The sequence below is a fragment of the Dreissena polymorpha genome, chromosome 7, assembly GCF_020536995.1.
Source record: "Dreissena polymorpha isolate Duluth1 chromosome 7, UMN_Dpol_1.0, whole genome shotgun sequence".
Classification (NCBI taxonomy): Eukaryota; Metazoa; Mollusca; class Bivalvia; order Myida; family Dreissenidae; genus Dreissena; species Dreissena polymorpha.
The window spans coordinates 82,161,652-82,189,559 of record NC_068361.1 but is presented as its reverse complement, the minus strand read 5'-3'; the positions used below and the strand labels follow the sequence as shown (position 1 = coordinate 82,189,559).

At 33.6% G+C, this 27,908-nt stretch overlaps 1 protein-coding gene across 1 annotated transcript; it reads right to left on the bottom strand.

Moving 5' to 3' along the window:
* Positions 1-1,787: 1,787 nt before the first annotated feature.
* LOC127837196 (neurotrypsin-like) lies at positions 1,788-27,666 on the bottom strand. Its single transcript, XM_052364120.1, has 19 exons — positions 27,524-27,666; positions 26,945-27,166; positions 26,460-26,726; positions 26,155-26,253; positions 25,565-25,655; positions 22,305-22,433; positions 21,870-22,008; positions 21,255-21,442; positions 17,300-17,447; positions 16,966-17,141; positions 13,078-13,206; positions 12,659-12,797; positions 12,062-12,252; positions 5,666-5,807; positions 5,123-5,304; positions 4,144-4,336; positions 3,862-3,953; positions 3,290-3,466; positions 1,788-2,356 (listed from the first exon to the last, which is right to left on the bottom strand). The coding sequence occupies exons 4-19, from the start codon at positions 26,200-26,202 to the stop codon at positions 2,064-2,066; spliced, it is 2,457 nt and encodes an 818-aa protein (XP_052220080.1). The 5' UTR covers positions 26,203-26,253; positions 26,460-26,726; positions 26,945-27,166; positions 27,524-27,666; the 3' UTR covers positions 1,788-2,063.
* Positions 27,667-27,908: the final 242 nt, after the last annotated feature.

The window sequence follows — 27,908 nt, the reverse complement described above, 5'->3', positions numbered from 1 at the left end:
ACACAGCGGGGGCAATTAAACATGCTTTCATTTTATGCGAATTTTGATGCAGCTATTCGACGGACGTCATTTAGATTTAGCCTAATGTATAACTGAAACTCCAGGGACATTATAAAACCGTTAAGATGTATCTCGCATATTAATACAATATAAGTGTGCCATCGATGCGCACCATGAAGTGATCATTAATATATTTGTGATATTGTTCGACAGCTGAAGTTTGAATTCTAACTTGTGCATATGCATGTGCCTATTGAGATTTGAAATATAACCTGATGAATTCTATCTCTTAGTGTTATCCCTTTTAGATACCATGATCATGTTTCATCTAGACTGTTTCATCTGTGCGTAATTTTGATAGTACTGTCTGCAAGGTTCGATCATGGTGTTTTAAAGGTATGCCATTGAAATGTTGTAATGTTGCAGTACTGAAGGTATTTAGTCGATCGATTCAAATTATGTATTGAATACATAAACACTTTATCTTTAAACGACCTTTGTTGCATCTTCCGTCACGATAACAGTATTGTAACCGTTATTTTCTCTGAATTATTGTGTTTATCATAATTTAATAATAGTTTCGTAAAATTTGGATGGTGTTTGAATTGTAAATAAATGATCTTGAGCTTAAATGATGATTCAACAAAAATACAACTAAAGAACTGCAATATTATTCGCTTCATCTTACATGTTTAAACTATGGTTGTTTGTTATGGCCAGTAATGTTGATACAACTTTCAATGTTGATTATCATTTTGCAGTTTATTGAAACATTTTACGCGTAGACAAATACTGTATGTTTATGCGTTCATTATTATATAAAAACAACCATTACCATTGAGTTCACATTCGTAGGTACGTGCTTACAAACCTGAAATACAACTGCAGCGATACCACAATATACCAAAATATGTTACTTATTCAGGACTGCATCAACAGTTACATATTCCTCTCAAACGCAAAAAATAAATAAATCGAAGAACCACACAAATTCGCGAGGCGAAATCTCTTACAGCAATATACCGAAACGTTATGTGTTTGAAACGAGAACAATTAGACATGTTTGACCAAACGTGACGAAGCATTGACCAGAGGCCTATTAGATGTTTTCATATAGGGGAATATCGTATCCGTCAAAATTTCATGTATTTTTTGTGTGTAACATGCATTAAAAATTCAAGTTCAATGACCGTTAATATAATAAAGTGTGCTATTAACATACTTTGTTTGTGCTGCATCTTTTCAGACGTTCGTAATGCATTTTATAATAGTTATTTTGAATATTTAAGAAATAATTCTCCATTCTTATTTGTCCATCGGCCAAATTGTAGTTTCATGCGTATAGATTAAACCGCAGGGGTTCAATAGCAAAGAATCATAACAACAATGGGTTGTTTATAAGGCCTATACATAACGACAATGTGAAAACCATTTTAATTCTTATAAGGCTGAGCGAAATATACAAAAAATTGACATGCGACATATATTTTACTATGTTGTTCTCAGGTTCATAATTTCATTTTGCATTTAAATTAGTATGTCATTTTGCATTTAAGTTAGTATGTATACAGTAATAATTTGGTTCTTCTTTAATGTCATTATGAGCGATGTATCTAATTGAAGCAAATTGCTAGATATTGAATTATATGGGTTTTATCTCGTTTAATTCCGGATCTTTACATGTAGACATACTACAAGAAACAAATTTACGTCTACCGTTACAAGACGTCTAATTTAATGTGTTTTCTATTCATAAGAAGTGGCTCTGATTAATAAAGAGCAGCACACTTGTTTTACATATCATTTTAATCACCATTGCATACACACAGCCGGGTTATTATATTAATTGTATCTCAATAGAAAATTCCTATCATTGGCTTCTTATCAGGGAACAAAATAAACGTTTATATATTCAACGATTACTATCGCAAAAGAACACAATAATAACAAAAACACTTTGATTTGATAGTTCATTCAATTCATTCATATGCGTGACAATATGAATATTTTGTCTTTAAAGAGTACTTATGGTGTACAACATATTTGTAGAAGGCGTATTTTCTTTATGGATACGACGCAATCGTGGTCTCAATCCAGGACTGAAAAGGCGCTACCTTTGCATAAACACCAGGGTAGTTTTGTAAACCACATTTATGCCCAAAGGATGTTACGCCCATCACGTAATAAAGGCCATCAACACTGCACACCAGAGGTCCACCTGAGTCTCCTTGACAGGTATCAATGCCTCCATCCATATAACCGGCACAAACCATGTTCTGAGTAAAGGTGGTATATTGCCTTTTGCAGACAACATCATCAATTAAAGGAACCTCGGCTGCGCGAAGTACAGTCTCATCTGCAGGTCCAATATGACATTACAATATATATATATATATATATATATATATATATATATATATATATATATATATATATATATATATATATATATATTATTAAGGTTTGCCATATAACGCATGTTAAACAAAAATCATACCTAATTACTTGCACAGAACTGATAATCGTGAATGAATCATTTTATATGTGCTACATATGAAACGCATTTATAGTGAAGAATAGTGAAGAACAACAACACTATCCAAATAAATAATTCGGATGTAAATGAATAACAGGAACAACGGTGCAATTATTGCAATTATTATCGAAACTATACAAAAGCAACGACAACAATCAAACGACACAATAATTGTTAACGTGTTTCATACAAGGACGCTGAATGGGTAATAGTTATGTCAATAGATACGCGACTTAACATACATATTTTGTAAGAATATAACAAATAACACTTAGACTTAAACAATGGCATAACGAAAGTTCACAGTGCAATTTATATGTGTTATGGGTATGTGTTATGCATGTAAAAACACTATAAGCACATAAACTTATCATATAAAATCTTAACATACATTTAGACAGCCTCATCCATAAAGGTATCTGAATCTAATATGATACATTAATGGAGCTCAACATGCATTTTGTTTTTGTGTACTCCTGTTGGCATGAAAGAACTTTAATAAATCAGACAGTTTACTCAACGTTTTCATCTAAATCATAATAAACCACGTTCGTTCATACAATTAAGCATAATATTATTTTTCAGAAACATTTTTAGTTGTGCGGAACGACAGCTGAGGCCAACGTCATCATTATGTTGTTGTTTTGTTGTCATTTAAATATACTTTAAGTAAAGATATTAAAAGCCTAGACACAACACATTCGTCTCATTCCTATACGATCACTAAACAACTATTTTGCAGCGAAAGTGTACCTTTGGTAGCATTCAAGGACGTTTTTCCCCATCCAGAGATGTGGCAAATCGTTCCAGTTTCGTAATCCATGCCAGCATCTGGCAGACATGCTGGCTGTACATCTTCACTAAACTTGATACCAGCTCCATTGTTTAGTTTCACCTTCATCAGAGCTATGTCATAACCTTTTGAAGCAGCTGCAAATAAATACAAAGTTACAGAAAAACTGATACAAGGGAATATCTGAATGAAATAATGTGGACTACATTACTTTACCAATTATATAAGCATTACCGCATAAGTAAACACTCGCCATGCTTAAATCGATAATTTGACCTACATTAATGCATCGACCACTTTTATATTATTTTCAATATATGACTTAATCCAATCATATGTATATTTGTATTGGCATACAAAAGCATACGGCTGCTAACCTTTCACCCTCAAACATTCCATTAAAAGGTCTCAGAAAAACGTTTTTACTTAATGATTTATTTAAATGTTGATGTATCATTTAGCTTGATTACATAAAAATGAAGTTAGAATTGACTTATGCAATTCCTAATATTGTAAGAAGCACCATACTCACATATAAAATTAGGATGTTCAATAAGTTGCTCCAACTCGAACTGTTGTTCAAACGGGTCAGATTTCATGAGATCATGGTCACCAGTATGAACCCTAATTTTAGATGTGCTTTTGTTACTGAAATAATTATGTTTGTTAATGTATGACTATTTTTCAGCGAATACATATAGATGAACAAGACATGGTCATATTAAACTTGACATCTTAAATATTTCCATGATGTAGTACTGTATCAAAATGTTTGTTTGTCAACGATGCAAACACATACGAAATGCAAACATACTGAAAACAGTGTGCGGCGCTAAGTATCCAACGGTCGTTCAGAATTGTCCCGCCACAAATGTTTTTATATTGATTTCGAACTCCAACATGCCATGGGTAGAAGCCCTTTCCTGCTTCGAGCCCTTCAGGAAGCCCAACAATCTTATCATACACAGTCCGTGTCTTTCTTGAATAATGTACCAGAGGTCGGCGACCTAAAACAGCACTGTTTATCTATATCTATAACACACATAAATAAATGTTTGTATATGGTCGCAGCTGACTGGTTTTACGTTTTACCTAGATTTCCGTCGGTAGCTTTGGAGCTTTTAAATTATCTGGCAGTGGTAGTGTGCGTTGCTGTCTTAATTTTGAACTAACGAACTGCAAACCAATGGCTGTAGGTATTCAACATTAATAATTTTTGCTTGAAAGTCTAACACTCTCCTGATATAGTTCTTACCATTTAAGGTCGCGGCTTTTTAATACATATTATAATTGGAATAAATTGTGAATTAATTATTTAGCAATACTTCTGGCATTATTAACGATAATACGACCTTCTTTTTAAGATTATTGATGTTCAAATTTTGAAAACGTGCTGTAGCGTAAATGTTTGTTTCCTCTACATATAATAATACTTTTGAAAGCATGCTGTTGTGTAAATGTTTGTAGCTCTACATATAAGAATACTGATAAAGAATTTCTTTATACATTGTTAAGCAGTCTAAAAAGTATGAAATGTCATCTTCGTAGGGGCAAAACATGCTAGGCTAGAAATGTCGATGCCGTTAAAAAACAAAACATTTCGTGAGCCATAATGCTAGCTGAAATGTATAACACTTATATCGGTTAAGCGTGAAGCGTGGTTGTGGCTCATAACATTCCATAGTGGCTTTCTTTGGGATGCATATAACTTCAGCATCTTCACCATGTAAATATACGTTATAGAATAATCTTCAAGAATGATTATTCCTTGCTATGGTTTGGTAACTACTCACCACATTCTTTCTTTGGGCTGCATCTTACTGATGCATCCTCATCGTGCTTACAGTCATGAATCCCAAGGCCAGAATGGCGGCATGCCGTGATGGATGATTCGGTTCCGTCACATTGTACATCATCCAGAAAAATACTCGAACTGCCTTGACCAAAGTAGGCTTCACTTAGAGCTTTCCCATCACTGGAAACAAGAGTTTGTATTTTTATATGTTTCTCATAACGGAAATACCACAGATAAGACAACCAAGAAGTAAATGTACTGGTACATGAGCCGATTGATTCAAGATCGAAGGCATTAAACATAGCCAGTAAATTATCTTCAGATATTATAGCAATATTTGACCCAAAGGATTTCATTTGAAGTTCTTTTGTATTTCAAAAAGTTTAAAATATAACTTTGGAAACTACATATGATTGCATTGTGTTTTTTTCTGTTCACAACACACAACGGTTATTCAAAACTGTATTAATAAACGAAAGTGACAACATTACTTAATTGCATTAACAAGCTTTCGGTGTTCAATTCGTATAATGTAACTCACTCATATCCGAGCATTTTGCAAATGACTTTGGCATCATTGTCGTCCCATTCATCGTCACACACAGTACCTCGGTTAGTACCGATAACAATTTCCACGCGTCCGGATTGGTTGTCAGGTCCATTCACCAATTCTACTCTCAGCTCTGGAAATTCATTTGTTAAAACAGGAAGGCAAAACGTTGATCGGATACATCTTAAAGTTTAATAATCATGTGAATCTTAAATCAATGCATAATTAAAGAGGTAACATAATTGAATGGATTCTCTCATACGTTTGTTTTATTTGCAATAAAACTTCCGTCTGTCGCTAATATATCCTTAAGAAATAGATAATCCGCATTTGAACATGAATGAGTTGCACGTGCCTTTCGATAAAACTACCATAGTACTTAAACTTTAGAAAGAAACTTCAGGATACAAATAAAACGTGTCAATGGATGAAAACAGATGCTTCATTTGAGTTAACCATATAATTATTACAAACCATGCTCATTCTTGAGAAACATAAGATAAATAAAATGTGTTTTAAGGCAAACATTTGCATGTCTGCTTTAATATCACTTAAATTAGGTAAAAGTTTAAAACTTAATATGTAATTACTTTGAGTTTGTATTCTATTGTATCGATGTTTTGGTTTGTATTATATTAATTGTTCAATTACAAAAGGATCTTGGAAATTTCGGCACGCTGTGACATTTGTAATTAAACCTAATGTTTTAACTTACAAGTTCAAGGAAGTGATCTCGGTTTTATCACTTTGTAACGTTAAGTTTTGTGTGGCTTTCTTTAATATCTGTGCATGGTTCAGGTTTATGTGGAAGACCTGGCAACATAGTTGTGAGATTTTTTTTCCATATATAAATAATGGGTCCAACTTTGGCATTATTGGAAATTACCAAATCCTGATAGTTTCTAGTGTATTTGCTCCGATAAAAAATTCAAACCCCATTTCCCTAGTTTGTTTAGCTCAATAGTGCTTTTAGAGCAGATTTGCGACATAACACCAATATGAACAATTCTGACTTATTTTGACCCCAGTAGCCTCATTTCAAACAAGCATGGTAAAGGACATCTATGTAAGGGTACGTACTAAATAGTAATCGAATTAATACGCACATTTTGACATATATGGGCATTGAAGTAAAAAATGTTTATTATATATTTTAACATTAATCCAGTCGTCCTTATGGCGTTACCAGTATTGACTACAGGACCATCTTTGGAATAACCCACTTATGAAAAGCGACACCGTCATATCCAAAATACATAGATTGACATCATTACAAAGAAAGAAAAAAAACTGATTATTCAAATAAACTAACAATTTGAGGATGTCTGTGGTAGTCAATCTGCTCAAGCAAAATTAACATGTAGTGCTCCCCAGAGTTCTATTATAGGACCGTTGTTGTTTATTATCTACGTAAATGGCATGTCTGGTGCAGTAAAGAATAAGTTGTAACTGTATGCAGATGATTCTGGTATTTTGGTCTCTGGTAAGGATAGGTCTGAACTTGAATCAGTTTTGAGCTCCAAAATGAATGTTCTAAGTGAATGGTTAATTTGTAATAAGCTATCTTTGCATTTGGGTAAGACTGAGTATGTTTTGTTTGGTTCCAAAGCAAGGTTAAAGTCTGGACCAAATCTTAATGTTGTATGCAATGGTAAACTTATTGAAGATAAGGATTCTGTTACGTATCTTGGGGCCACTCTTGATCAAAGTCTATCTTTCGCTTCAATGCCTTGGTCAACTATCAAGAAAGCTTATGCTAGGTTGAAGTTTTTGTACAGAAAGAGTAAGTTCCTTAACCCCCACTCTAAAATGTTATTGGTCACATCCCTCATCCAGTGTCATTTTGATTATGGTTGTTCAATTTGGTATAACAGCTTGACTCACGAACTTAGCGATAAATTACAGGTCACTCAGAACAGAATGATCAGGTTTATGTTGGATCTTGAGGCAAGGGCTCATATAGATCAAATGTCATTTTGTCAAGCTAAACTGGTTACCAGTCTCTAATGATTTGATCAAATCATGTTGTGCCATGTGTTCAAAATCTACAGTGGTAGAACACCAGGTTACCTAAATGAGCAGTTCATTCTACTTAGTTCAGTTCATAACTATCCCACTAGGTTAAGAGTGTCAGTTGGTGCTTCCAGTGATTCATTCACAGACACTGGAAGATTTTGTTTGCCCAAGGTTAAAGGTTTTGGTAAGCAGTCATTTTCATATCAAGGTTGTTCTCTCTGAAATGAAATGCCACAACATATAATACAGGCTAAGATCCTCCCCAATTTCAAGTACACCGTCAAAACCCATCTGCTTGCTACTATTTGAGATTAATTTAGCATTAAATTTTGCTCATAAAGGTTTAATAAGTTGTTGTTTCTAGGTCAACTACATTAAATTTATTAAGGACTACAATGGAAAAAAGGATTTACTTCCTTTTTGTGCTTTCATTGTATTTTTATATTTGTGACATGGTTTATATTTTTAGTACACACATATATATATAAAACATTTATTTACCAATAATGGTATTATTATTTTACTATAGTATTTTACTAATCGAACTAATACGCAAATTTTGACATCTAAGGGCATTAAAGAAAAAAATAGTTATTATGTATGTTAACATTATTCCAGACATCCTTATGTCGTTACCAGTATTGACTACAGGCCCGTCTTTAGAATAAACCACTTATGATGTCAAACAAACAAATATTGATTCCCGGGGCCTGACCAGTTTCGTCCAGAAGGTCATGGTTTGAACTAAAAAAAATAGAGGACCATTATACGATGTTACATACTTAGAACTTAAACCTGGTCCTTGTGGCTGCAAAGATATTTTTAAGTTGTCACTATAAACATCTATGTGTTGCCATTGTGGACTTCAGAAACATAGGCCGTATACAAATGTGAACCACCGACGAATCATTATCGTGCACATCTTTCAAGCGGTATAAACGGTTATAACGCCGCACAGTCACACAGTACATAAGAGTAGTATTTCTACACACTTATTAAATGTCAATAATTAATGTTTTATATATGTCAATATGTCATCTCTGCGCAGTGTACTTTCAGAAAAATGCGTGATATCAGAAGACTAAGAGAAAGATTTCTTTTAAATAAATGCCAAAGGATTTGCTATAGAGCTAGTGAGAGAAAAATAATAATAAAAGAAACAATAAAACATAACAAGAATAATAATAGAAATGCACTCAATTAATGGAAACCATTAACGAAATTTACTAGACAGTAGCCTTAAACATATCATCTTAGATACATGAACCAAATATTTGCAGTCAAAAAATGATCTAATCGATAGGTTAGTTTCAAGTTGATGATAATGGTATACATTTCAGGCTAACTCTGGACGTCTACATTCCGATTTCAGGTTAATTAGTAAGTTCATAAATTTCATGTGGATTAGCAATGACATATATATCATATCTTTAAGTTGGAAAAGGGCTGGGTAATTTATTATTATAATTACTCTAAGTTTTCGGACGCTCTAAGTGTTCGGAAACTCTGTTTTTGAGCAAAAATACGTATTTTTTTAATCCAATTTTTCAAAAAACCAGATTTTCCCGTTAATTAATTACCCCAAATTTCGGACACTAACATTTTTATCTATTTTCATTAATCCGTCGACGCATCACACATGCGCTATACAACCTGGTACAGGTCATAAAACCAGGCAGATGAATGTGAGAAGTCCCTGAACCGTTACATGTTCGTTATTTGGGTAAACAGGTACATTTTCCGCCAATAGACATTGGCTTTACTCGATAATTAAATAAGTGATCATAGTAAAAATAACAAGAAGCTGTGCTTTATACATCGGGATTTTTTGTATTAATCACTGCATGGAAAACTGTATGATTAGTACTAAATATGTTTCTTTAATTCATTATGAAACTTAATCAGTCATTGAATAATTTCAATTCACCATTCAATTATCTTCAGATATATGTTCCTGCTTTAGTGTGACTAAATGGCAGAAATTCTACCGCGCCACATTAATGTTTAAAAGAAAACAAATTTACAAAATACGTTTTTTTTTATATTTTAGGTACTCGGATTGCTGTTTTGTGCAACGCAATTGAAATATGGAATTAATCATATATTTATATATCAAATGGTTTTTAAATGGTAGCTTTGACTCAATTGTTTTGATAATTAACCACTTCAATAGAATAAGGAAACGTTAAAATGAATTTTAAATAAAAGTTGAGATGTGCCAACTGATGTTTTTAAACTGATCGAAAATTTTACCTAGAAGGAGATCGCCAAAACGGACTCAACCTATACACTATCCACTGTCTTTTAAGCTCCAAGTTAATATCATATATAATTTGTGTACATCCTGGGTAGAGATGTATGTCAATAACTCTAACTAGTTAAGACACCGTATGCAATTTATTTCTTTAAGAAATCTAGTTTTTTATTAAACACGATATGTCAAACAAGTAAGTTTGTTTACGCCCTTCAATCACAGCTGAATAGAGGGTTTTAGTGGTGAAACTTAGTACATCAATCGCGACACCACATGACCGGGATTAACATATAAAAATGTTGTCTGCACGTACCGGTACACATGCAAGAACTGTTTACCAATATCCCTCAATCACTATATTTTCTTAATGGTCCTCGGTCATTTACCTTATTTAATAAATCTATTTAGAACGTATCCCTTTAAGACCTTCGCAGAGATACCTATATAATGCAAATTAGTATACAATTGTACATTGATTATTCATGTCTAAATTATGGTCACTACTCACTATTTTTAGGGCTACATATAACTCCTGCATCCTTAGTGTGATCACAGTTATGAATTCCAACACCAGAATGGCGGCACGACATGACAGATGTTTCGCTACCATCACATTGAACGTCATCTAATAGGATGTCCGAACTTCCTTGACCAAAGTGAGCTTTGATCTGCGCATGCCCACCACTGTAAAAAGTCGTTATAGTTATATCCAAATTTATAAGAGCGGTAATGTATGTTTTATTATAAGGAGCTATAAATGGGTAGATGGATGGACTGATGAAATAATGGAGAGATGGATATTATACTACGTGTATGTGAATTGAATCGTTATATTATATTTACCCGTAGTATCCAAGCATTCTGCAAATTACAGATGCATCTTTATCGTCCCATGAATCATCACATACCGTACCGCGACGGTTCCCAACGAATATTTCCACACGTCCAGAATGTTTATTGGGTCCATCAACCAACTCAACAATAGCTGTTCGGCCTTCTATAGAAACGGATAGCATTATTAACGATATAAATATATGAATTGATGCCAGGATTCCTGTGTAAATCGTCTGTCATATTTGAAACCGCAGTAATGTATGATGCTTGAAGAGTATTATGTTGTGAATACTATACATTGCTACAAAATTATGATACTTTGATAAAGTTTAGAACCTTGATTATTCGTTTAGTTAGATATTTACTTTTTGTATATTAAATGCGTGCTATGAAGTCTCTTTCGCCAAGATAATATTTTTATGGTAACAAGGAAAAACCTAGCTCAAGTAATCTTTTAAAATGTACATAATCGACAAATTGAGGTAAAGCTTTTGTAAGGGTGTATTGTGAACTGATTTTCGGCATGAATGCTCGTGTAGTACATGCATGATAAATTGAGGAATATTGAAAATTATGGGAAGTGTCTCAGAAAAAAATGAGTAACAATATATTCCATCAATAAAATTTAATATGCTTGACATGTACAGATAATATTTTTGAAAACCAAAGTTATATATAAGTAATAAAGTAATAAACAGTCCTTATTTCCCGTTACTATGTAGTCCAAAATTATTAAGAAAAAAGTTGTCTCACAAAGATAGATACATACGACACATTTAAGGTCAAAGACAAATGAATTCGACAGATAAATAGAAGTGCTTCCATAAAGTAAATGCATAAAATAATTACTTGAAAGGGGTGACATAAGTATGCCACCATTGGAAATTGCTGCAGCTAAATTCAGTTATTTACGAGCACATTCACATAAATAGTCTTCAGCTGTGAAAGATTATAGCGCAATCTGCCAAGCAGTCAAGGAGGAGTAGAAATAACACAATTTAAAGTTTTGTATCAGCTTTGGAGAAAGAAAAAGGGGTCTTTTTCTGCAATAGTGGTTGCAGCCAAAATCAGAGGTTATATGTTTTCAAATGAATGAGCAAAAAACCGCCGGAAATTGTTTACGTTACCGGAATGGTCAACATACGCTCAAACAATCCATAGCAAAGTGAGAAAATGTCTGACATGTAAACAAAATTTATTAAGTAGTGACGATTTTCCTCATTACAATTAAGTACTCTACTCTATACACGACATGATTCTTATGTGTTAACATGTATACTAACCAGCAACAATATTAGGCACTTTGGGCAAAGTGTTCATACATATGACGCCTGCGACGTTGTTGTGATCGCAGTCTGACTTTAAAGGTACCCGACACCTGGACAACAAGAACTCATCTCCGGTACATGCGGTAGCAAACCAGATTGGGCCACCGCCGTAGCCATAATGGCTCCTTTGTATGGCATGTCCAAATCTTTACCCCGAACAAATTATAAGGATGTTTATAAGTGCAAATAAACCGTAAAATGCATGTATTATTAAACTTGTCTTGTATTGTCAATTAGAGTTGCAAATTGAACATCAACAAGAAATGAACGACCATTTAAACACTCTATACAATGACATAAATATAACATTTTAATTTCGAATCAATACATTTTTACTAAAGACATGACATTAAACCATTAACTATATCATTAGCTCTTAGTTCTTGTTAACCATTTGAATTACATGTTGCTGTCCGGAAGAAACCATACGCTCACATTACAGGTTAATAGAATTAACTTTGAATTGGGTTTTTGGTTTTTGTTACAAACATTTGACAAAACATAATCATATAAGCATTCAAGGGTCGTGAATTTGTCTAAAAAAATATTAACCTAAATCCTAGTGCCCGGCACACGACCGTTGCACGATTGTTGTCTATCGAGTGGTCGCAGACAGAGCCGGTTAGACCATTAATGGTGATCTCTACCCGGCCAAAGAAGTGTGAACCATTCACCAGTCGGATACTCCCCGCTCAAGGAAGATGAAAATACACAAAACACACACTAAGAAACGCATGCATGACATGGATTAAGCGTGTTAACGTTTCATAAAAAAAAATTCAGTATGTACTTGTAGTGTAAACACAATAATGCAAACGCAAACAACAATTATTATATCGGAAGTGTTTACAGAAATCATAATTCCCTGATACTAGGGAGCTACTGCATGAGCAAGATATACAATTATTTAAAGATCAATGTGCGTACCATAACACTTAGAAAATATATGTAACAACATAAAACATAATTACAGGTGCCGATATCTTCTAAAAGGCCCGCACGTTCGCAACCTGTACAATTGCATCGGAAACCACCACATACATAACTGGTATACGGGAGGCACTGTCTTTCTCTGCAAGTGAGCTCTTCCAAACTGAAAGCTACAAAACAAACATAATTTTACTTAATGATTTTTTTCTTTTAATATACACTTAAAATTCCCTAACACGGTTTTGCCATATAATAACATTATAGGAGATTTGTCATTTTAAACCCATTATGCAACGGAAGACATTTCCCTCAATGACAGGTCTTATGCAAAAGTTATCTTTTTCATAATTTATTAATTATTTATCTGCCAATTTCGAAAAACAAAATGAAATAAAAACGCACAAATCATAATTTATATCTCATAGAAATTCTAATTGAATTGATCCAGAATTCAATAAATTGTCATTTACGAGCAAATTTCACTCTTAGATAGAAAATCTTGATGAGAAAATAAAATAAATATGTACTGCCAATGACATTAAACAGTTAATCTCAATCCAACATGCACTAATTAAGCATATATTTTACTGTTTCTCATTGAATAAATGCGGCTGTAATAAAAGAATATTTCCCGTTAAAATATTATTGAACTGGTTTACCCCTTTCCAAAATCTTTGCATTTGAACGTTATTCCTGTTTTAACTCGCCGTTAGTAACAGACTTACGTACAATAAAGATAATTTCTGATAATGTTTCAGAAGTGGCATTATTTCTTTATTTAAAATGTTAAACTATTCTCAAAATAACTGTTTTGTGTTTTAATAAAACAAATCGACCCGTCAAACATGTGATTCATGAAGTTAGTTACTGTTATCACATTCGCGCTCGCCTCTCTTGTCTTGACAGTCTTCTATACCGTGGCAAACCTTCTTGTTCTCAACACATGTTGAATTGTTTCATAAGGTATAGCAATTTGGGAAATGAAAAACGACGATATCAAGGAATCAATCAAACCATTCGCCTGTTAATGGGAAGTAAGCAGTTATGTAATAGTGTGGTAACTCTACATGGATTCAGATATGGTTTATTGACTCGCAGAACCTTTAGCATTCAAAAAGCCTGCTGCATTTGGAGATGTCCAATGCTTCACATAATTAAATATTTGCGAAACCAATAAATTGTGCGCGAAATAAAAACAAAAACAACAATCGAGCAAAGTGTAAAACACTGTCGATATGTCGTGATTCGTGTTTTTTTTTAAATATGTACAACGTATGTGTTACAGTCGTTCTCACCCTCTAAGAATTTCACTACGATAACCATAACTTAGTTAAAGTCAAGGATTTGCAATTTAACCTCTTGGTTTTCTGGAAATCCATTTTCAGAGACACTACAAAACAACTTCAATATTCTAAATCAATTACAGACTAAGTATTCAAAGTTCAGATGCATCAATAGACACATCGAATCCCGATGTCATATTTCAAAATAGAACAACGTCATAAACAAACATCTGGCAACTGGGGTCAAACATGTTATTTAAACATATGTTGTATGCCCTTTAATATAAGAGGGCTAAGGTGAAAGTTCACGTAGCATATCGCATCCATATCAATAAAAAACATTTTCTCTAACAACAGAGTTATCGAACTCCACTAGACTTTTACTGTTCATGGGGTTATACTTCGACAATTCATTAAACATAAGAATTTATGCTATAAATGAAAAGGTGTATTGCAATATTATGTTAGGTTGAGACGCATGGCCATACAAGTGCAGTCAGATTTTTTCATGAAAATACCACTTTCCTGATAACATCTTATGTACTTTCTGAGGTTTTGGAATATGTAGTGCAATTCTAGTTTTATAAACAGCGATGTGATATTATCATCAACATTAGCAGTCTAAAGCATTAATGGGTTATTCAAAATCATGTTATCACTAAGATAAAAAATATATCCATGTTTCGTTATCGTTATTTAAGACAGACATATTAATATATGAACCGCGGAAAGGATTGACAGACGGAATACTAGAAATATATTGTCCAATGCGTATAACAGAATCTAGTTTAATTATTGTTTCTAATGTACTTTTTGAGTTACCATATACAAATACGTTTGTTCTCTATTTTTACTAATGTGACTTGACATTTGACACCAAAGGAAGTGCATTACCTAAGTGCATTCAAAAGAGTGGAACTAATATTTCATTGACGTTAATGAAGCAAACATTACATAATGGATGCCAAAAACTTCTTAAAATGCATTACTCGTCATACTTGAAGTAGAACGTGTTTATTTACAGAGATATGTCAATAATAAAATATAATGGTACAAGTCAAATTACTATTTTAAAAAAATCTCATTAAAAAAATATTATATTTTTGTTTAAAAATAACTTTAATTTTACCGCATACTAAACTTAAAGGTTTCTTTATTGTAACCGAATTTCATGAAGTCAGTGTCATTATTTTTCGAGACAGCAATCCCTCAATTACTGCTTTAATTTGCAAGATACCTTGTTGATAACGTAATTGTCACGTCTTATATTAAAAAAAGAAGCCGACTATGCATATTCTGCAAAGTAGCTGTGTGTTATCATGATCTAATAATGTATTAGATACGGTTTATCAGCAGTTTATGCCGCACCATCTTATTGAAAGAACACAAGTCTAAATTTGAATGCGTCTGACCGTTGTAACATCATTAGTACTGCACATCGCGAGTTTCATTTTGTATTCATAGATATAGTATTGAGTTGTGCTAATCGTTCATATTGCAAAAGTGAAGCTCGTCCATATACTTGAAATCTGAACGTCCTACAAAAATGGTAAATCAATTACTTTGAAAGTTATTTAGAAAATGTATGGCGTATCATACTCGCGATCATATTATTTGAAACTGATATTAAAGTAAGATTTATTGTGTTTATTGTTATTTATAGTGATCATCTGTTTTCGTTAATCCGATCCGTTAAAGCAAAGATTCTTATAGATTGAGTTCGAAGTAAGAATATGGCGTATCGATCATACACCGGAATCGGCCAGCAATACAACGTAGATAGACAAGATGAGATCGACTAATTAAGATTGATTATATTCATATTAATTTTATGAAGATTTACCAGCCACTTATACGCCGAAACTGGCCCGAGATACAACACTGATGGACACTATTAAATTGCCTGATTTGGACTATTTTAGTTTTAGGTAGGGAAATGGTAATACACTTCTTGTTCATGCAAAACCCAGACACTCGCACAGGCATAATAGTTGAACATAGAAGAACATTTTTAAAGAATCACTATATCCCTCGTAGTATTATGACGCGCCTCCTTTAAAGCGCAGATATATATATCTGAGCATTCGTAGGTTGTTTGGTCGGTCGGTGGTATGGTCTAGTCAAAGCTAACATGGACTTTTATTATAAAATAAAAATGGTGAAATTGGTAGTCCCATGATACGTTTAAACGCGATAAAATACTAAATGAACATCGGTGATTTTCCCCTAATTTAAGCATATATCATGATGCAACCATAAATTCAATCAAATAAAGATATTTAATCTTCTTTGACACATTATTTACAGTCTACCATGTATGTCTCTCTATTCCTTAATTTCATCCTGTATTGGTAAATTATGTCGAATTATGTTGGATATAAATATCCACTAGTTCTAAGGATTGAATTTGTTAAGTTAAAGGACTTTTACTTGATTGTTTCTATAGATATCAACCTGGACAAAAAATAGGTAAGTTCAAACGAATTTTTAAACAAAGGTTGAGATGTGCCAACTGATGATGTTTATAAATAATCGGAAACATATGTACGATATGAATTTTTATCGATCGCAGAGACATCTTTATAAAACAAATTAGTATACAATAGTGCATTGATTATTCATGTCTATATCTTGGTCACTACTCACTATTTTTAGGGCTACATATAACTCCTGCATCCTTAGTGTGATCACAGTTATGAATTCCAACACCGGAATGGCGGCACGACATGACAGATGTTTCGTTACCGTCACATTCAACGTCATCCAAAAGGATACTCGAATTGCCTTGACCAAAGGAAGCTTTGCTCAGCACTTTACCTTCACTGTAAAAAACTAATTTGCAGGTAATCAAATTTTTAAGGCGGTGATGTATGACAAATTGTATTGACCTAGTCATATGTAAATGGATTTACTGATGGAATGTTGGAGGTACGGATATAATACTACGTGTATGTTCATTGCATTGTTATGTTATATTTACCCGTATCCAAGCATTCTACAAATGACTGATGCATCCTTGTCGTCCCAGGAATCATCACATACCGAACCGCGACGGTTCCCAATGATCAATTCAACACGTCCGGAATGTTTATTGGGTCCATCAAGCAACTCAGCACTAACTGATGGGCCTTGTATAGAACATAAAGACAGTAACGATATAAATACTTGAATTAAAGCTATGGATCCATAATTAATTTGATAAGTTATTGTTTCTGTATCCGTTCAGAAAGACATCACAACGTGCATTTACTGTATTGATTTTTGTAAATGTACTAATTCAGATTCTATGTATATTAAATGCGTGTTATTACGTCCCGTTTGCCTTGATACGATTTGTAATTACAACAAGGTTACAATATAGCTCAAAAAATCTTTTAAAATCTTCATAATTTACATAATTTATTTACAGCATTTGTTAAGCCTTCTAAATAGGTGTTTTATGCATTAAGATGTGTTTAGTACTTGCATGATGAACTTAGTAAAAAGGACAATACTATAAACATATTCAATCCACTAGTATTTAATGTTCTTCAAGTGACTTATTGTCTATAAAATAATTGAGTAATACACACGACACACCACTAAACATACACAAGAAAAAGCTTGGATCAACTCCTTGGAACGGTCAATACATTTATATTGGAACCTTGAAATGGTTTAAATATGTAGTTATAATGAATAATGAAAGTCAATACAGACTAATCGAACCTCGTTCAAAGCCCAGTCGAAAATCCAGTGTGTACGAGTATCTATACATTCACGTCATATTAAATGTTTGACAAACTCCACAAAGCAGTTAGTTGAATGCTCACAATTTAAGGGCCTATATATTCTTTAAAGGGATAGTATACAAAGGGGCATAATTCTGAAAAATCTGGTCCCAGCAACCTAATAAATTGCATTTCTATTCGATCATATACACAATATGTATATAAAAATGAAATCCGAAAACATAATCTGGAAAGTAATGATTCTTAACGTCAGCTAGTATTATTATAGCATATCGAAATTCATTAAACGGAAAAATGGTTTAAGGCTTGTATCATCACCATGCAACGGTCCTTTCGAAGCATCGGATATCAATAAACATATTTAATGGATAGCCTTACCTTTCACTTATCCAAAACTTAATCACAAAGTCATATCTTGGTCCGAAATATTGACAAAACATGTTCCACTCTAGCAGTTTAAAACCGTTTTAAAACGATGTCAGTGAGAATTCATATGCAGACAGGAAATATAAAAAGGTGAATCAACTATTTAAAAAATATTTAGTTGTCATGAGTCGTAGCTATCGGAGGAATTATTAACACTTTTAGGCGATTGGTTTTGAAGATGTAACAGCACACACACAACTTATTAAACTATGAAGTTCGCGTTTTATTGAAATAACAAAGTTGGAACTACTTTTAACAGTCACTGAAGACTGAAATGCAATACAGCTTTGTTATTGAAACGAAATAAACGTAACATATTTACTATTGTAGTTTCTATGTACCGTGGCTATTGGTAAATCTATAAATTGAAATACCGGTATGTGTCGCGCAGGTATATAAGTCCAAAAAAAGGGAAAAAATGCGGAATATAATAAAACCTAGTTAAACCGACGGTAAAACGTCTAATGCAATAATACTATTGAGTTTTAATCAATCTTATCCCCAACATTACGGAAGTATATTATTGGTTTGGAAGACTTTTGAATATAACGAGTGTCCACCTGGTAAAAAATATTGCTTTTATTATTCACTACTGAGGTGATTTTCACAAGCTCCATGCTTGTCATAAAAAATATCCTAGCCTTCATATCGTCGGTAAATATTTTATAGGTTGTCAATTAAGTGTTTTGTTAAGCATTTTAATTGTGAAATACACATACATGATTTATTCAACGATTTCCAAACAAAAAATGCATGCGACAGGTTCATAAGTACTATGATGTCGCTTTTTCAATTGAGAACGTTATGATTTTGTTTACAACTTTCGATATGTCCCAAACAGTATTACTAATAGTCTCTACCATTGTTTAAACGTTGATAAGACAATTTCCATCTCCAAAAATGAAAAGTGTTGTTTATCACAATAACTGTAGTTCACCATGCACCTGTGATTTATTATAAGATTATTGATGGATTATTTTCTGCATTACATCGTGTGTGTTTCTTTTGTTCGATTACTATTACAATTAAATATATGTAGTGGTCGTGGAGTTCGTATCAATCATACGAGTATTGCAAATGTTTACATACAATTCAGTATCAATAAGTGTAAACAGGGATTTTTTTCGACTTCAAACTGTTATACCTAAACTTTAAACAACCCTTAACTATTTTTAAAATTCATACACAAGGAGTACTACTCAACCTTCTACGACTCTAAACTGTAATATAATTCATATACAATGGATCCAACTCAACTTTCTCTCTAAGATAGGATAAATTTCATATACAAGGGATGAAACTCAATTTACTTCGACTCTAAACCATCATAAATTCCATGTACAATGGATACAACTCAACTTACTTTCACTGTAAACTAAAAAAAATATATACAAGGGATACAACTCAACTTTCATAGACTCTAAACAATAGAAACTCACATAGAAGGGACACAACTAAACTTTCGTGTACTCTTAACTATAATTAATTTCATATACAATGGAAACAACTAAACAGTTTTTGACTCTAAACCATAATGCCATACATATACAAGGAATAAGACTCAACTTTCTTTGACTCTAAGATATAATAAAGTAAATATACGAGGGACACAACTCAACTTTCTTCGACTCTTAATTATAAAAAAATTCACAAACAAGGTAAAAACAAACTACATTTTGGCATATGTATCTTATTATAAATAAATAGAAGAAAAAGTGTGATTAAAATATGACCATCAGCATGCCAATTAATCTGGATACGCGTTCGCATCCTCGGTTTAAAACACAATGTGTTACTGACCAAAACAACGTGAAATACTTAAGGTACTGGTATAACACTTCTTGTGTTGTGCTATGCTCCGAAAGATAAGTCTTAATTGCTTGCATATTAGAAAACATTCCGGAAGGAATGCGTTCTTTTTAGGTCGGCAGCCAACTTGTTAATAACCGTCGATTATATTTGGTATTTTATAACGAACGGTATTATGGGACGAATTTGGTTTTCTGTTGCTATTCCGCCTAAAAGTTATTAAGACATGCGATATCTGTTAAAATAACAACAATATCCATCATGCTGCAAACAGAATATGAACGTAAAACTTATAAGCAATCGCTTTTATATCCATATTTAAAACAATACATGTAACCATTCCCATTTTTTTGGTTATAATGTTCATTCAAAGGTATGTTTTTATTTCTACCACTAGCAGCGGTTGATTTTCCAAAAGCATGACATAATTAACATCGGGAACTTTTAACGGTGGTATAATTGTCAACAGCCAATCAAAAAGCCATTGCATAGTGAAAAAATAATTAATGTTAACAATGTTAATGAAGTAGTAAAGATTGTTCTAGAATATGCTTATTATCTACACACTTCTTTAAGCCCAAATTAAATCAAGTATTGTCTTTAAATGATACATATCAATAAATATATATTTTACTTTGTATTTAAATGCATTTTTTAAGACTGAATTCTTGGTTGCAAAGCCATGTCCGAATCGACAATGTCGAGTTGTATCCCTTGCATTTACAATATGGCACAGTACAGGGTAAAAGGAATGCTCTTATCAATATAAAATAGTTAATTCTTTAAAAAAACAAATTATGCTTAGCTTACAAAATGACCTGAAATTCGCTTTTAGGCGACACATTTTCTTACTTTCCTCAACGCACACAATAAGCCCATTGTCGTCGTTCGATTGTAATGTGCTTACTTGCATTCTCACCTCTATACACGGCGTGATTCTCAGTTGTTAACTCTAATACTAATACTAACCAGTAACTGTGGGTATATTGTTCATACATATAACGCCTGCGTCGTTGGTATGATCGCAGTTGGATTTTCCAAGTCCTCCATGCCGACAACTGGACAATAGGTTTTCATCTCCGTTACAGTTGACGTCATCTAACCAGATCGGCCCAGAGCCATATCCATACTTGCCTCTTAGCACGGCGTGTCCATACCTGTCCCACAACAATGACATAAGGATGTTTTTTTAATCAAATCGCATGCGTTATTAAACTTAATGCTTATGTCGTAAAACAATTAAAAGAAGTTTGGTCGTCATATTCGAGTATGTACTGCCCATCAGAGTTACAAATCAATTAGTAGAACAGCATCTATAAACTGAAATGAATATCACATTTTAGTTTCCGAAGCAATGACACTTGACTATAAACATGCCATTATAACAATAGCCATGTACTTATCTTTCCTCATACTTAATTTCTATATGCATTCAATATTGTAATCCGGAAGCAACCATTAGCGCACATTAAAAGCAAATAGCTTTGATTTTTTCTATTTTCAATTGTGATAACATTAATATGTTAATTAATTTAAACATGATAGCATTGAAAGTTCGTTGAGATGTCAACAAAAAGTATTTACCTATACCCAACTTCCTGGCACACGACCGTTGCATCATTGTTGTCAAAATAGTGATCGCAGACTGAACCGGTGAGACCATTAATGGTGATCTCTACCCGGCCAAAATAGTGTGAACCATTAACCAGTCGGATACGCCATGCTTAAAGAAGGTGAAAATACACAAAAACACACTAAGAAACGCGTCCAATGTATTATCTATATATCATTGATTAATCATATGCACTTTTCATACACAAACTTTTGTATTTCATTCATGTACTTTCAGTTTGAACACAAAAATGCGAACGCGAAAAACATTAGTTTTTAGACGGCTGTGTTAACATATTTTATATTTCCCAACTTCCAGGTGTGCTTGAGTAAGAAAAAATTGTCATCTAATCAAAGTACTTAATGAAACACTTGACAAATATAAGAAGCGAAATAACGCATAATTACAGGTACAGTTATTTTCTCCGTCAAGGCGCTCATCTGCGCAGCCTGCTGTACAATGGCAAGTGCCATCACATACGGAACTGGAATCAACGCATTGTCCATCTTCACAAAGGAACTCTTCCAAACGGCAAGCTACAAACAAACATAATTTTATCGCATTCTTTTTCTATCATAAAAAAACCTATTTTATGATCTTAAAAATTAAAACATTATGGAAGATTTTTCATTTTGAAATTATTATAAAACTCAAAGGAACAAGATTCTCTCGATGACACTTATACTGCAACACTAAATCTTATCATAGTTTCCTGATTTTTGATCAACGAATTTCGTTTAACATTTATATGAAAATAAAATAAATCATAATTTATATATCAAATAAATTTTGATTGAATTGATCCACGATTCAATTAAAAGACATCTCGTCTGAACGATGATCGCGCATTCCATTTAATCACGTTGCTAAGCAGTTAGAAAACCTATACAAGCTAACATCAAAGTGGCTTATTTTCCTATAGATTGCCTATAGATAACGCGATATTCCGGAAGATTTTTTATGACATTTTGGCATCCCCACCCACCCGTATGATACTTGTGAAAGTTTTTTGTGTCATGTAATTTTTGTGCAAATGCAAAGATATAAGTTAATAAAAAACATCAGCTAAAATGTATAACCGGTATTTCGGTAAGTTAAACACAGTACGTTACGCAATCAAACGCTTGCGCGCTTACCGAAATCTAACCTGTAAATATATGTAATGGTGGTATTATAAAATAACTTATCACGTCTACACTGGTAATCACCCATACTAGTTACACAAGTATTAACGAAATATTTATGTTCAGATGTATAGATGGGTACCAACATTCCCTATTGTTTTACAGATTCAAACAATATAATTCATATTTAATATTGCTTATATGACATTTTCAGGTTTCTGTAATAAATTTATGTTCTTGATTTCAGTCATTCTACTTTCCGCGTTGGAAACGGTATATATTAAATTCCTCTAACTTATCTTTCCTTATACCGACGGTCTGAGTTACATAAACCCCATTTACCACCATTTTACCATATTTCTTTTCCGTTTATTATGAACACAAAACAAATGAAACTCGTTGAAAAAGCATTCGGCGTGTCTGGAAAATGGCGGACTGATGATGATGATGATGATGATGATGATGATGATGATTTTGATAATGATGATGATGATGATGATGATGATGGTGGTGATGATGATGATGATGATGATGATGATGATGATGATGATGATGATGATGATGATGATGATGATGATGATTATGATGATGATGATGATGATGATTTTGATGATGATGATGATGAGGAGGAGGAGGATGGTGGTGATGATGATGATGATGATGATGATGATGATGATGATGATGATGATGAGGAGGAGGAGGAGGAGGAGGAGGAGGATGAGGAGGAGGAGGAGGAGGAGGAGGATTATTATGATGAAACCCGAGTGCTAGAATTTTCGATTGGCTCGAAATCTCATTAAAGCACCAATTTGTTATTGCTTGATATTCTTATATATTTCAGTCGTTTCGCTCGAACTCGCGAGGGTCGAATTATCGGATGGCTGGAACTGTTCGCAGTCCCGGTCACAATTTTCATTCCTTGTTTTAATTGTTTGGCTCGAACTCGCATACAATTTTGATCGATTAGGCGCGCTTGATAATGGTCACGCTATAATTGATTTAGTAGCTGTTGCAAACTCTTCATTGATTCAATCGTTGATTGATCTCGTATAATATCCTCACGGGCCCTACCATCGTCACGCTAAGAATTAAGTTAAGTAATATCATGTATAAATAAAGACAATTTGAAAAAAAGTACACATACCTGTGTGGAAAATCCCTTCTTAGCATGCATATCTCAAGTTTGTTTCATCGAAATCCATGCACACATGCTCTTAATCTGTCTACAAACACATTTATATGAATCAAAATGTCCGCCAATTGCAGACTCCAAACATCGTCACATGACTTGAACGGACCATAAAAAGTCAAAGGAGCTTACCACAAGTTGTTCAGGCCACACTATAAAATGTTAAGTATTTATTGATTTCAATTATCAATTTCACGTAACAAAAAACCCAAACATATGGGTTAATGATTTATTCTTCCTTACAGTGTGTGCAGTAAAATTTTATATCTTTTCTGGTAACTGTTTGGGAGTACAGTAGCCTAAATGTGCCCAGTGTTTTACAGGGCGTGCCCATTTTCATTCCATTTCATTGGACCCATTTGACAAAGACCAAGCTCACACTTCGGCTAGCTCTATTGGCTGGTGTCGCTTACATACACAGCAGAGGTCCCTTTCATAAAAAAAACATGATACAGAAAAAACATGACACAAATTTAGGATCTTCGTTTCTCACTAAAAGGACGTAAACCAATCCCAAGGTTATGTTTGGCCTTTTATCATACCGGAAGTTGTAAGGGATCGATTGACATGTTTACACAATGTACAGACGATATTTTCTCACGGTGTTTTACAAATCAAATGGATATGAACCGTTTACTTAATGGAATTGTACCAAAAGGTATTTACTGAGTGTTTTAATGGGCTTAAATTCATGTATTACCTTTTTTTTACGCATTTTTTCGTTTTTTGCATTTGTGTTTCACCGTATGTCAACAACCGTAATGTGTGTGCGCAAAATCACGTGATAAAACCGCGAGCTTAGAAAGAAGGACGATGTTCGGACACTGACGATGTTCGGGCCTTGGAGGATATGTCATCGACTCATCGTTAGTTGAGTCTTAACGAAATTGTGGAGTGAACAACTGCCCGCATCGTCAGATAAAGAAGACAAAGCCGCACAAAACCCCCAAACGAATACGTCGTATAAGTCATAAATGGGTGCGATATAATTTGAAAATATATAAAGTGCGTGTTTTTCCTTTGATTCATAAGCAGAAAGTGGTACGGATGTTAGGCCGTACGAATACACTTCTATCGACCGCAGATGCAAATCTGTTGAAGACTTATGTTAACGAATTATGTAAAAAAATCGTTTGGCTCGAATTTCAGATAGCTATAACATTGCTTTTCGGTCCCAGCGAGTTTGAGCTTTCGGTTTCGACTTTACGTAAATGACCATACTTATGTATCTTCAGAACTAGATAAGCTATTTCAGAATACTTTTGTGAATAGACAGGGTAAGAAAGACAAACAGAAAACAGGACTTAACGACGGACTTAGGGTTAAAATGCCCACGTTGCTTTAGTTCAATTACCACAGCGGGCTCCACCAAATCCCTCAGTGCACTGACAATCTTTCAGGTGATACACACGTTCCTCCGTTCTGACACTCAGGACTGCACAGGGCTGAAAGAACGACTTGTACATGGATACTATATCAATTATAAATAAGATAGGTTTTAGTCATCATTTTGATCAGCGAATTACTCAATTATAACACGAGGTTGCAATAACATACATTTGCAAAAATGTTTATATTTTATGTTCATGTTACAAATTGTTACAAAACTGGGGAGAAGTGTTTGCCAAAATCGTGCTCTAGTTTATGATATTTTTATGTTTTTCTTAAACCATGGTTATAAATGTTGAATGTTTAATTTTATTCTCATAAATCATGCCCATCAGACTCGACAATTGTGTGTTACCATTCGATTGTAAATATGAATACTTGTAAGGCACCAAAATTTCACATTAAAAGTGTTGATAACAGTAGTTCTGTTTTAGTGATTTCCTTTTATGTTCACATGTTCCGTATTTAAGGGACACTTACATTTTTAACAAACAAGACATAACTTACATAATTATGAAGTTTTCATCTTTGATAAAACAAGTTTACGAATCTTACGTATCTGACACTGCTCCCCTCTCGTTTGTTCCGGACATATGCATTCATGATCCCGGATGCAGTGACCACCAAACTTGCAATAATGTTCTTCACATATAACTGCAAAAAAGTCATCAACTAGCATTGCGTGAGAAACGATGTGTATATTTTTAGGAATGCGTGAGCGTCATACAAAGCGTAGGCTTTGAAATACAGTCCACGTCCGTAATCAATATTATAGAATATTAACGTAGTCGTTAGATATATAGCGTATACATCAATTTAATATATAAATATGCAATTGCTAATATAGGCCTGCCAAATACCTTTTCGGCATTCAGGGAACAACCCGTCGTTTCCAAAATCCGACATACCCTCGCCGGGGCGTTGTTTAGCAACCCATGAGCCTTTATCACACTCGAACATTCTTCTGTTTGGCTCGAAGTAAAACATGGCAGATGGTTCACAAATAAAGATCAGAGATTGACCGTGCTGTATTTCATAGCGGTTAGCTGCTGAGATTTTTTGTTGTTCATCAAGCGGATCAAACAGTGTCATTCCTTGTTGCACATTTGCTGGTATCTTGCAGCCAACTAAATCGAAATCAAGAATTGCGTTGACTTTATTCAAAAATAGTTTCTTATATTATATTTAATCAATGTGTTTTTTCAGTCACAATACATTTTTGTTATACTAGTCGATTGATTTTACTTGATGTTGTTCTTTTAGAAATGAGTGCGCATGTGTTGTCAATTGGTTTCAAAGCTAATTTAATTAAAAAACAACAACAGAATAATATTAAATTACATACTTGGCTCGCATTCTACTTCTATCCCCAAGCACTGCAATTTACCGGATGTTTGATTGCACCTGCACGAGTATCTCGTATACAGACTGGAATCCATTCCGTTCTTAAACACGTGCTTGTATTCTGGGTTGCATATTAACGATTTACCGCGATCTGTTATTTTCCCATTTGCGATCGGTGTACACTTGCTTGGGCTAGGTGCCGATTCAGGCCGTGTCAATTGGTCTTTGGAATAAAAAACACACATCCGCTTTATTCAGTTTACCTTTTAAACATTGTTAAAACCGTTGTCATTCAACTATATAATAATTTAAGCCTGCTTTAAACATATTTTTATTGTTATGCTCAATTGTGCAATACATAAACAAATGAGATGAACTATGCTTTCTTACTTGTACAAGCAGAAAAACATACTATACTGATTCAAGATTTGATACAATATGAAACGCATTCTCTAAACTTTCGCCATCTGGACAAACATGAATAAAATATCATAGAGAATTATGCCTCTTAATCTATTATAATTTTCTATACACGTTTTTCTAATAATCGTACGAATAAAGCAAACATTATAGCACATACCTAATTCGCAATTCAAACCATGATCTGTGAATACGCCATTTACGCACTCAATGTTAGCTGGGGATACGCCGTTATAATAATAGACCGAATAATCGAAATCAGTACTTGAACACGTTACATGAATTTTCGTACCATGGGCCACCTACAAAATTAAGAATCAGCAGTTAACTTAGCAATACTATTTTTATCGCATTATATAATATGACATTTTTATTGCAATAAATAATATGTGACCCTTTGGTCCCAACTTTTACGTACCTCTAGCTATGAAATTACACAAACGCTGATTAAATGCGTCTGTATAAACACGTCCGTGCGATATTGTTTAGAAGGAAATTACTATTGAAGTACCTTTTTAATCGCCAGCCACAATAAAGTCCGGTAT